Raw genomic sequence first — 11,523 nt, forward strand, 5'->3', positions numbered from 1 at the left:
CCCCAGACTGAGCCAGGGGGAGATGGGGCCAGTCGCTCCGGGCCTCAATCCCTGGGATCTTCAGCTTTACTGAGAGGAGCCGTGTTCCATCCCGACCGGCTTGTGCTCTCCTGCGCCCCCGGCAGGGCTGTTTGGCGCGTGTCTCTGCTGCCCCCGTGCGGCAGACGCGGGAAGTTCCGCAGCTCTGGTTTGTGTACGAGCAGCCGCAGGGTTCGTGTCACTGTGTGTCTGGCACAGTAATAGCGGGCGGTGTCCTCGGGCTTCAGGCCGGTCATTTGCAGGTGCAGCAGGTTGTTGGGATTGTCCCTGGAGATGGTGAATCGGCCTCTGACCGCATCAGCGTAGTACGTGCTGCTCCCAACACCGCTGCTGATACCGGCCGCCCACTCCAGCCCCTTCCCGGGTGCCTGCCGGAACCAGAGCATCCAGTGATCGCTGAAAGTGAAGCCGGAGGCTTTGCAGGAGAGGCGCAGAGAGTCTCCGGGCTTCTTCACATCGCCCCCGGAGTACACCATCTGCACCTGGGACCGGGCACCTGCGGATAAAGTCAGGTTATAAATACCGTATAGATGCAGCGATCACACAATATCCTTCTAACTCTGTGAATTTTCATAGAAAAAATACCGTCCAAAGCTGCTAGAGCGAAACTGGCAAGGAGTAAGAATCTCATTCTGCTGGTGCCGGAGGAGAAAGTTCTCAGGGGACTGGCTGGTGACTGCACAGAGCCAGGGGCTGCCGATTGCGTTTCCGGGTGCAGCCTGGGCAGAGGGAGGGACAGATTTAAGCAGGACACTGGCTTCCTCATTTGCATACCTCGCCTGATAAGAGACACACGCTGCTCTTGCCAGGGATCTGACTGACTCGCCCCAGGGCTCCAGGTGCAGGAGTCGGACTGTCCGGGCCTGGGTGTCTGTGCAGCGCCGGGACTCTCCTCACACCTCTAGGCCGCTTGGAGGAAGAAGCAGCTCCCTGCAGTCACTGTGTTTCCTACGCAGGGCCTGAGGGGCTGGGTGTTGTCAGGAGATCTGGGGCGGGGATCACTTGGCTCTGAAGTCCCATACGCAGAGTGGCCCCGCACGGTCCGTGGGGAGGGGCCGTGTCCCAGGCACCCGGACTCTTTCAGCTTCCTGTAAAATAGTGGATCAACTTCAAGACTTGGTCTATGGAGGTGACTGTCCCGGAAACCCCCCTAGCCCCGGGCTGGGCACCCGCCTGGGATACACAAGATCCTCGTGCGGCCCCGTCCCTGGCTGGGGAGGGGAGAGAGACCGGGCGGTGAATTCGGGGCTGTAAGTCCCTTTGGGAGCCCGGCGTTCCAATAAGGGGTTCGAGCAAGTGCAGCCTCTCCCCATCCCTGCTGCCTGCTTCCCCCCACCTGTCAGAGAGCGCGATTAGGGCGCAGGGGCTTCCCCCTCCCTGGCAGAACCCCCCGGCAGAGCGGATCGGGAGGTTGCTTATTCTCCGTCCTCACCCCAGTCCCTCCCCCTTCAGACATGAGCCGGGCCCTTGACTCGCTGAGTGGCTGACCCGCCTCTGTATCATACAAGATCCAGCAGCCGGGGACAGATGCGACGGGAGAGCGAGTCCAGACTCTTCCCCTTTGACAGGGACTGTTTTCAGCAAGGAAAGAAACTTTGCACTGGCACTAGCCTGGCACTTTACCACACGTGTTCCGGTTGCTGTGACTGGCCGTACCGTACAGTGGTGTCTACACGTCCCGCCCGTACAGACAGAGCCACAGGTCCCAGTCTGGACAGACAGAGGGGAGAGAGAACGGAAATGACTTTCCACAGTTCCCCACAGGTCATGGCAGGAAAGGACGCAGGTGCCCTGATGCCCCGTGCAGCGCTCTGTCCAGACAGCACTCCGCTTGGCTTGGGTCTGTCAATCCAGCTTCTCTCCTGCCCTTGTTTTCGGCTTTGGATTCGCATTGATCTGTGCAGCGCGCACGGCCGAATGGGAACTCGCTGCTCGGAAGCCGCTTCCCCTGTTTGTGCCGGGCCCTGCGGAGCTCTGTGTCACTGTGTCTCCCGGAACAGTAATAGGTGTCCGCAGCTGTCAGCGAGCGAAGCTGCAGCGAGAACTGGTTCTTGGCGGAGTCCGCGCTGAGCTTTCCGCGGCTCTGGAAAGCCGGCCCGTAGTAGGTGCGCCAGCTGGAACTGCTCCAGTAGATCTGTCCCACCCATTCCAGCCCTTCCCCGGGAGCCTGCCGGACCCACTCCCACCATTCACTAGTGACAGAGTCACCGCTGATGGTGCAGCTCAGGGTGAGGGTCTCTCCGGGCTTCACAGCCCCCGGACCGGACTCAACCAGCTGCACCTGAGAGAGGACACCTGGGGGAAGAGAAACCAGAAAACTGAAGAAATGAGCCAGAGCATGAGTCGCTGCACCCGTCCCCAGTTCCACCGCTCTACAGCGGACACTCACAGCGGGGGGCGGCGAGCAGGGCGAGGAAAAGCAGCAGAGGTTCCATTCTCGTTCCCAGGCACTGAGGGAAACTCCCCAGCGGGCAGGGCCGGGCAGGGCTGTTTCTGGGCGGAGTCTGAGGCTCCTAGAACCAGGGGCTGGTATTTCACCCGGCAGCCCCGGGCAGGGATTTTCATTCGGGTTCCACAAGCCGGGTATAAGGCTGAGCGCTCAGCACGTGGCGATGTCCCCTGGGGGCAGTTGTTCCCTTTATACCGCAGAGAGGCCGGACACTTAGCTCAGCTCAGGTGTAATGACACGAGGTGGCTGAGGGGAGGGGACAGGCGCCGAGCACAGGGCACTGGGCTGGGGTAGGAATGGGACCGGAGGGATCCCCCTAGCCAGGAAGGCTACCGGTTAGGTGGCAGAGAGACACGTCCCTTCATACCGCAGGGTGGGATCCAATCCCATTGAAACACGGGACCTGCCCGCCACTGGAGCGGGGGCAGCTACAGAATCTGCTGGGCAAAGAAACTAAAATCCAGATTCGGGGTCGCTCCCGCGGAAACTCTCCTGGGACCGTGGGGTGGGGAAGAAGCCCTGGCTGTAGGGGCGGGGGAAGGCTGGTGTTAGGCACCAGAGCCTGGACCTGCCTTGGTGAAAAGGGAGCAGCTGGGCATGGGGCGAAGAAGCAAGTTGTGGGGCTTGTGTGAACAGGCCAGTGTCATGGGTCCTGTTTTCTAGACCGTTAGAAATCCGTGTTGCTCTTTCTGGACTTTTTTCTATTTGTCCACAGCGTTCCTGACATGTAAATGTTTGTGTTACTCGGGGGTGGCCAACCTCCAAGCCAGGCCCAGAGCTGAGTGGGGGTGGGGAGCTTGCAGCTTGGACCAGAACTTCCCAGAGGGTCGGAGAACCACGCAGTTTCGGTCAGACCATTGTCCTACCGACAAGAGAGATACTAAGGAACAGAAACAAGCAACGAGCCCAACCCAGCAGGGAAATAAACTGATGGTCCTTTACAGGGATGATAAACTGAACCTAGAGAGCAAATTTCAAAGCGGAAAGAACACAACCCCCAGCATCGAACACCGCCCCGCTTTACACATTCTCACAGGGTTAGCTCTTGGGGAAATCTATCTGACAGTATTTATCTGCATGTGTGCAGAATAGATAAGAATCGTTTTCCCCAATTTAATCCTGTATTCTCGGCACAAGATGATCTTTCTTCTAACAACAACACCAGGGGAAAGCGCGCACGCAGTCCCCCACTACCACAAATTGTGCAGCCGAGTTTCCTCTATTTGAGGAAATCGCAGGGGTCAGCGCACCCACAGTGCAATGGGCGGGCCTCACCCTGGGAAAACCACCTTCCTGAGCGTGGTATTTCCCCTGCCAGGTAAGTATAAACTCTTGTCCCAGAGCCCCCGCCAAGCCTCAAGCGCCCCGAACTCTCACATCACGGTGGCTCCCACGTCCTCCTCCAAACCACCCCACCCACACCGCTTCCCGCTGCTGCCAGCTGCCCCCCCTCTCCTCCGCCAGTCCCCAGACCCCACCCAGAGCCCCGCTTGCAAATTAGGGCTCCGCTCGCCAGCCCGCTCCACTCCCACAGTGCTCCGCTCGCGCACACATTTGCATACGTGCACACGCGGCTCCGCCCTTCCGGATGGGCCACGCCCCTGACTGCCCTTGGTCCACACTGTCCCCTGTGCAGCCAGACCCGGCTCTTCAGCTGCTCAGCGCCCGATAGACAGAGCCCAGGCCCCTCTGTCAAGTGCTGCGGGGGGGGGGGGGGGGGAGGTTTAAGGGAAAGTAGCAGGGCGGGGGACAAAGGGGCGCAGCAGGAGAGGGTGCACCCGGCCACACGCCCCGCGCTCACTGTCACCGGAGGGGAAGCCTGTCACAGCATCGCAGGGTGAGAGGAGCCCAGGCTGGGGGGGGGACTCAGGAGAGCCATGATTCGGGCTGAATCCCGGGGATCCCCTCACAGCCTTTGAACAGCCCCTGCAGATGTTCCCTGGGACAAGGCGGAGATGCCGAGCAGGAGGCTTCGAGGGCTTCAGGCATCGAACGCTCAGAATTCACACCCAGAGAGCAAAAGGCCTTTGGAAAGACCCGCCTGTGCCCAGCTCTGGCCCTACAGGACTTAGTGCTCCGCGCTCTGGCTGCAGGATCCATGCAGGCAAATGGAGTTTCGGGGCCTTTTCCTTCTCTCCGTCTTTCTCAGGTGCCTCCTCCTGAGTCTGGTGAGAAGAAAACGGCCGGGATCTTTTGCCAACATTTGCATTGATGGGCAAACGCAGAACTGTCTGATTCCTCATGACAGATTCCTGTCTGATGGGGGAAATGGTGGGAAGAGCAGACACGTTTGACCTGGCACCACTGGGAGCTGCATCCCTCCTCTCCGCCTCACCTGGCAGGTGCCTTGGGCAGCTTAGCCCTGGTGCCGCCCGCCCTCTGGGACTTTTCTTCCATATGTTCCCATTGACCATCCAAAGGGAGGCGAGAGGAGAGTAACTCTCCATCGCTGCCCGACCTGCAGAGGCTGCGCTTCGAGGGTGCCTGGGCACTGACACCCCTAGGGAATCACAGGGGCTTGTGGGGTCTTATCATGACTCAGCACTTGGAGTCAGGACACCCGCCTTCCCAAAGCCAGTCCCAGGAGCCTCTTCATTAGCCCCAAGCCTGTGGTTTCATCATTCTCTCCAATAAGCCTTTTCCTCAACAAGCCATTACTTGGGTGGCCAGTGGAGGCCTCTTCTGTTTCCCAGAAGGACACTGGAAAAGGTGAGTAACGAACAGCGAAGGCCAGAAGAAGGTACCACTGGGGAGTTGAAACCAGGATCTCCTGTCTTCTAAACACGCGCTTTTGCTAGGCAGGCGCTCTAGCCAGCTAAGCCCCGCTGAAAAGGAAACTTTCAACCGTTCTACTTAATGGTCCAAGAGACCCTCTTCTGTTCCCAAAGGGCAGCCATTCCCCACTTCCCTCAAAACTTCCAGACCCACTGGAAGAGAAAGCAAAACGTTCCATCCAGGTGCTCTGAATGGGCAGTTGCTGAAGATATTTGAAGTCTCACCGACTTCTCTTGCCACTGCTCTAAGGGAAGCTCGAAGTACGTCCTGAGGGCGGACATTGAAATGAGGTCGCCTCTCCACATGGAGAACAAAAGCTGGGGCAGAAGTGGGAGTTGAACCCGCGGCTCTTTTCGGAGCGCAGAAAAACCCACTTGCAGGGTGTGACGGCACGTTGGGGTCCCCCTTCTCCTGCACCCCGAAATGGCTCAAACAGACTGCACCAGCCCGTGGAATAGAGGAAGTTTATTGCCTCTCCAGGATACAGCACAGCACAGATGGAATCTGGTCACAGAGCTGGGCTAGGATGCCTCAGGCCCCCTTGAGTTGGGGGGAGACTGGGCCCCTAAACTCCAGCCCCTCTCCCTAGGCTGTCTCCTCCATGCTCACAGACAGCAACTCACTAACCCTCTTCCAGCCCTGCCCCCCAGCCAGGGCAGCATTCCACCTTCCTTTGTTCCTCTCCATGGGGGGTGTCTGGTTCAACAAGTTTGGCATCACCTTTGCATAGTGAGGTTTTCCCTGCTGGGTCTTGCTCCAGACAGCAGGGGTCACCACAGCCCAGCAAGTACCCCCACTACGTCACACGGGGGCTACGTCTACACTGGCCCCTCTTCCGGAAGGGGCATGTAAATTTCACTAGTCGTCGTAGGGAAATCCGCGGGGGATTTAAATATCCCCCGCGGCATTTAAATAAAAATGTCCGCCGCTTTTTTCCGGCTTTTAAAAAAGCCGGAAAAGAGCGTCTAGACTGGCCCCGATCCTCCGGAAAAAGCGCCCTTTTCTGGAGGCTCTTATTCTTACTTTGAAGTAGGAATAAGAGCCTCCGGAAAAGGGCGCTTTTTCCGGAGGATCGGGGCCAGTCTAGACGCTCTTTTCCGGCTTTTTTAAAAGCCGGAAAAAAGCGGCGGACATTTTTATTTAAATGCCGCGGGGGATATTTAAATCCCCCGCGGATTTCCCTACGACGACTAGTGAAATTTACATGCCCCTTCCGGAAGAGGGGCCAGTGTAGACGTAGCCGGGGAAAACAAGCTTTTGAGTTCAGCGCCTTTACAGCACTCGGCTACCCTGGCAGTGACGTAGGCGGGGGTTTCTGAACCGCAGTTTTCTTAAATGTTGGAGTTGCTCAGGGAAGCGACGGTGGAAGCTTCCTTTGAAGCCCTCCCAGCCATTGCGCAGCACAGTCACCCTCCCCCCACTACAGCGGTGCGGTGGTTTGTGGTGAGCTGCAAGGAACTGGGCCGGGGGCGGGGCCAATAGAACGGGGGCACCCAGGCGGGTGTGACGCAGCATCGCGCTGTTCTGTCTCCTGGCAGGGGGGTTCCAGAGTCTGGCTGGACACAGAATGTCCCGCTGCTGGTTCCTCCGCCCACGAGATCTACGCAAGTCTGCGCTTCTCTGTCCCGACCTGTGAGAAGGCCGAAGCAGTCAGCCACGTCCCAGCGCTCAGCAGCTCCCCTTGTCACTACCAGGGCCAGATTTCCCTGCAGCCCAGCCCAGCCCAGCCCCGGTACCCTGCGGTCAATTCCAAACCAGTTCTGTGTGTGAATGAAAGGCTGGCGGCTCCTTAAATAAGAACGGGCCTTTGGTCTGAACCAAAGGTCCATCTAGCCCAGTATCCTGTCTGCCCACAGGGGCCAGCACCAGCTGCCCCAGAGAGGGTGGACCGAAGACAATGATCAAGTGATTTGTCTCCTGCCATCCTTCTCCAGCCTCTGACAAACAGAGGCCAGGGTCATCATTTCTATCCCCTGGCTAATAGCCTTTTATTGAGCTAACCTCCATGAAATTATCTAGTTTCTCTTTAAACTCTGTTATAGTCCTAGCCTTCACAGCCTCCTCTGGCAAGGAGTTCCACAGGTTGACTATACCTGTGTGAAGAAGAACTTTCTTTTAATAGTTTTAAACCTGCTACCCATTAATTTCATTTGGTGTCCTCTAGTTCTTCTGTTATGGGAACTAATAAATAACTTTTCTTTATTCGCCCTCTCCACACCACTCATGATTTTATAGACCTCTATCATATCCCCCCTTAGTCTCCTCTTTTCTAAACTGAAAAGTCCCAGTCGCTTTAACCTCTCCTCATATGGGACCCGTTCCAAACCCCTAATCATTTTAGTTGCCCTTTTCTGAACCCTTTCCAAGGCCAAAATATCTTTGCCAGATCTAACGGGGATTGAGAATGTTGCTAGTTCCAGCCCCAGCTGTGGCAAAGGGCACCTGTCAGGGACGGTCTCGATAACACTGAGCCCTTCCAGGAGCACAAGGGACTGGGCTGGACTGGATGTCCGCTCCGGGCCCCTTCCAGTCCCATAAGTCTGTTTCCTGAGCAACAGGGGATTTGAATCAGACAGTTCCCATTCCAGTTTCTCCTGCGTGCCCTTCGGTGGGTGGATTTCTGCTGCTCACGACACTGCCTGTGTCCGTGTGGGGAGGGGAGGGGTGTTGGGCTCAACTCTCCCCGCTGCTCTGGCTTCACTGCCCCGCTTACAATCCGCTTCTCCTTTTTGTGCCAGTCCCTGCTTCGCTCCCTGTCATACGTGGCGGTGTGTGCAGCTATCAGCGAGCTGAGCTGCAGATAATACTTGGTGCTGGAAGAATCCACGGTGATGGTGATGTGGCCTTGCAGGGACGGGTTGTAGTATGTACCCCCGATCCATTCTCCAATCCGTTCCAGCCCCTGGCCCGGAGCCTGGCGTATCCAGTTCCACCCGTAGCTGCTGGTGACGGTGCCCCCGGTGACAGAGCAGGTGAGTGTGAGGGTCTCTCCGGCCTTCACCGCGCCCGGGCCGGACTCCTGGAACCGGAGCTGGGACAAGGCACCTGGGAAAAGCAGGGATCAGTCAGACTCCAACCCACCTGCTCCTCCAACTTGCACTGCCTCCCGCAGCCTCCCACTGACTCACCTGGGGCCAGGGCCAGGAAGAGCAGTGGGAGGAGCGGGGAGTTCATGGTGCTCGAGAAGGGGACAGCGAAGGGCTCGCAAGGGGCAGCTCAGCGCCTGGGGTCACCGAGGCTGTGGGCGGCCGCTACTTTAGCCCAGAGCCCGGAGAGGTGATTTGCATAAAGAGGGAGCTCCCAAGGGAGGAGCTCGAAGGAGCCGATCAAAAGGCCCCTCTGCCTCCCTGTGCCCTTCCTGGACAGACATAGTCTGTCTGTCTGTCTGTCTCTCTCTCTCTCACACACACACACACACACTTTTCTCGGTTGCCGCTGTGACGTAGTGGGGGTACTTGCTGGGCTGTGGTGACCCCTGCTGTCTGGAGCAAGACCCAGCAGGGAAAACCTCACTAGGCCAAGGTAATGCCAAACTTGTTGAACCAGTGGCCAGACACCCCCCATGGAGAGGAACAAAGGAAGGTGAATGCTGCCCTGGCTGGGGGGCAGGGCTGGAAGGGAGGGAGTTGGTGGCTGGCGGTCTTTGAGGATGGAGGAGACAGCCTAGGGAGAGGAGCTGGAGTTTAGGGGCCCAGTCTCCCCCCAACTCAAGGGGGCCTGAGGCATCCTAGCCCAGTTCTGTGACCAGACTACATCTGTGCTATGCTGTATCCTGGAGAGGCAATAAACTTCCTCTATTCCACCGGCTGGTGCAGTCTGTTTGTGCCATTTCGGGGTGCAGGAGACGGGGAACCCCCAATGCGCCGTCACAGCCGCAAAGGAGGAAAACACAAAATCCCAAAGTGAATTAAACTGTCTCGCCCCGCTTCTGTCTCTCATTAGTTTCCGGTGTCTGTTCTTTCGTATAAACAAAGCAGAATTCTGGGACCTGAGACTCCAGTTATTCTGCGCCCTTCCCTGTTCCAACCCTCCTCCCCCAACACTTTTGCCTGATACGTCCCAAACTCAACCGTTATTGATTATTGATGTCTGCTTATTGGTTATTTATTATTAACTGGAGGCAGAGGTAGGTAGCTAGGTAGGCGGTTAGCTTTCCCCATTGCCTTATTAAGGGGAAGTCTTGGCTCCCAGATCCCCTAAAAATCTTAGCAAATCTCAGCCTGATATTCCCAAGGTCTAGGGGTTCCGGTTTTGGAGGGGTTTTGGCCGCTGTTCTTTTCTTCCCACGCTGGCAGGAGAGTTTGTGACACTTTAAACGGGCTCCGAGCGCTTTCATTGCATTCACTGGCGGCGGGTCACGTTGGGCGGAGCGGAGCATGGGCGTAACCTCGAACTGGCACCAGGATCTCGGCTCAAACCCCTGGGCTGACAACACCGTTCTGAAGGTGACCTGAATAAATAAGGATTTTAAACCAGGATTCCAGTTTCGTGCTCAAATGTGACACTTTCCTGCCCCGTGTGGCTCTGTCCCATTGGTGAGCTTGGGGACTATTGCGATCGCTTAGTCCTTACGGTTCATGTAGTTTGGCCGCTGTTTTGCTCCCAGTGAGGCATCGGGGGCAGGAGGTTTGTTTATTTCTGGTTTGAAGGCAGTTTCCAGGATTGTCCCTGCACCGCACAAACCGCATCTTTCTTCCCGGTCAGAGTGGGGGGGAGGGGGCGGCGTATTGAGGACACGAAAGAGTTAATACGTGACGTCAGAGCGTTTCATCCTGGCGGGCCCCGGCAGGGCTGTTTGGCGCGTGTCTCTGCTGCCCCCGTGCGGCAGACGCGGGAAGTTCCGCAGCTCTGGTTTGTGTACGAGAAGCCGCAGGGTTCGTGTCACTGTGTCTCTCGCACAGTAATAGCGGGCGGTGTCCTCGGGCTTCAGGCCGGTCATTTGCAGGTGCAGCAGGTTGTTGGGATTGTCCCTGGAGATGGTGAATCGGCCTTTGACTGCATCCGCGTAGTACGTGCTGCTCCCACTGACGCTGCTGATACCGGCCACCCACTCCAGCCCCTTGCCCGGAGCCTGCCGGACCCAGAACATCCAGTGGCTGCTGAAGGTGAAGCCGGAGGCTTTGCAGGAGAGGCGCAGAGAGTCTCCGGGCTTCTTCACATCCCCTCCGGACTCCACCAGCTCCTGGCACCGGGCACCTGGGAATAAAGGGACGTTAGAAGAACCGGTATAAAACCAGACAGAATTGTCTGGGCTCCTGGCTCTGACGTTGGATCAGGGGCACTAAATACCTTCCAAAGTTGCTACAATGAAAACAGCTGCGACCCAAAGTCTCATTGTCCCTGCTCCTGGAGGGGGAAGTTCTCCTGGGACTGGCTGGTCACTGCGCAGACCCAGGGAGCTGCGGCTTGTCCCTGCGGGTGCAGCCTGGGCAGAAAGAGAGACAGTTTTAAACAGGAACCTCTCTCCCCTATTTGCATGACCCGCTGCTTATAATGGGCCCAACTTCCTTCCCTTAATACTGAATTTCTGGCCCTGGCTCAAGGCAGAGTCAGACCGTCCCTCGCTGTGTCTGTTCAGTGATAAGCCCCAGGGCGGCCCGTTAAAGGGGAGAGAAGCAGCTGCCGGGTGTGAGCCCTTTCCCCTGTATTGAATCTAGATCCCGATTGTCATCTAGTTATCCCGTCGTGGGAAAGGGTCTCCGGGGCCCTGTCCATGCGGACATCGGGTCAGGGGGTCAGTGAGTGGGGAGGGGTTGGGTCACAAGGCCACACGGGGCTGGGACTCTTACCGGAGGGTCACAAGTCACTGGCTGGTGAGCGCAGTGTGTCCAGCAGCCTGTCCCCAGGTGTGGGCGGGGAACGTGGATTTGGAATCAGTCCAGGGGGGTGACCCGGGCTCACACAAACCGCAGGTGAAGGCGACAAAGGGGAAGCAGCAGGAGCCAGTCATTGGAGCGGGGATTTATGCAAAGGGGGCTCAGAGCGGGAGAGAGGGGGCCGGCTCCCCTGGCTGGGGCCCCTCCGGGTCTGACTGGCAGAGGGAGACAGGCTGGATTTGCTCCAGACAGCTTCAAACAGCAGAAGGGAGGAAAGTTGGGAGGCTGGAAAGTTCTGGGCTGTAGCTAAAGGAGGCTTGTGATTGTGGCAGGTTAGGAACCGGGCTGGGATACACAGCAAGTTAGCATCACTGTGTTATTACACAGTAATAGCGGGCGGTGTCCTCGGGCTTCAGGCCGGTCATTTGCAGGTGCAGCAGGTTG

At 57.6% G+C, this 11,523-nt stretch overlaps 1 non-coding gene and 1 gene segment (V, D, J or C); both read right to left on the reverse strand.

The window, feature by feature from the left end:
* Positions 1 to 3,650: 3,650 nt before the first annotated feature.
* LOC142821415 (U1 spliceosomal RNA) lies at positions 3,651 to 3,814 on the reverse strand. Its single transcript, XR_012898189.1, has one exon. It is a non-coding gene; the product is annotated as a U1 spliceosomal RNA (small nuclear RNA).
* Positions 3,815 to 10,007: 6,193 nt separating this feature from the next.
* LOC102448365 (Ig heavy chain V region 3-like) lies at positions 10,008 to 10,670 on the reverse strand. The segment is given in 2 exon segments: positions 10,008 to 10,459; positions 10,553 to 10,670. Coding segments are annotated over 2 exon segments (498 nt in total).
* Between the last annotated feature and the right edge of the window lie 853 nt (positions 10,671 to 11,523).

Source organism: Pelodiscus sinensis, chromosome 30, assembly GCF_049634645.1.
Source record: "Pelodiscus sinensis isolate JC-2024 chromosome 30, ASM4963464v1, whole genome shotgun sequence".
Taxonomy (NCBI): domain Eukaryota; kingdom Metazoa; phylum Chordata; order Testudines; family Trionychidae; genus Pelodiscus; species Pelodiscus sinensis.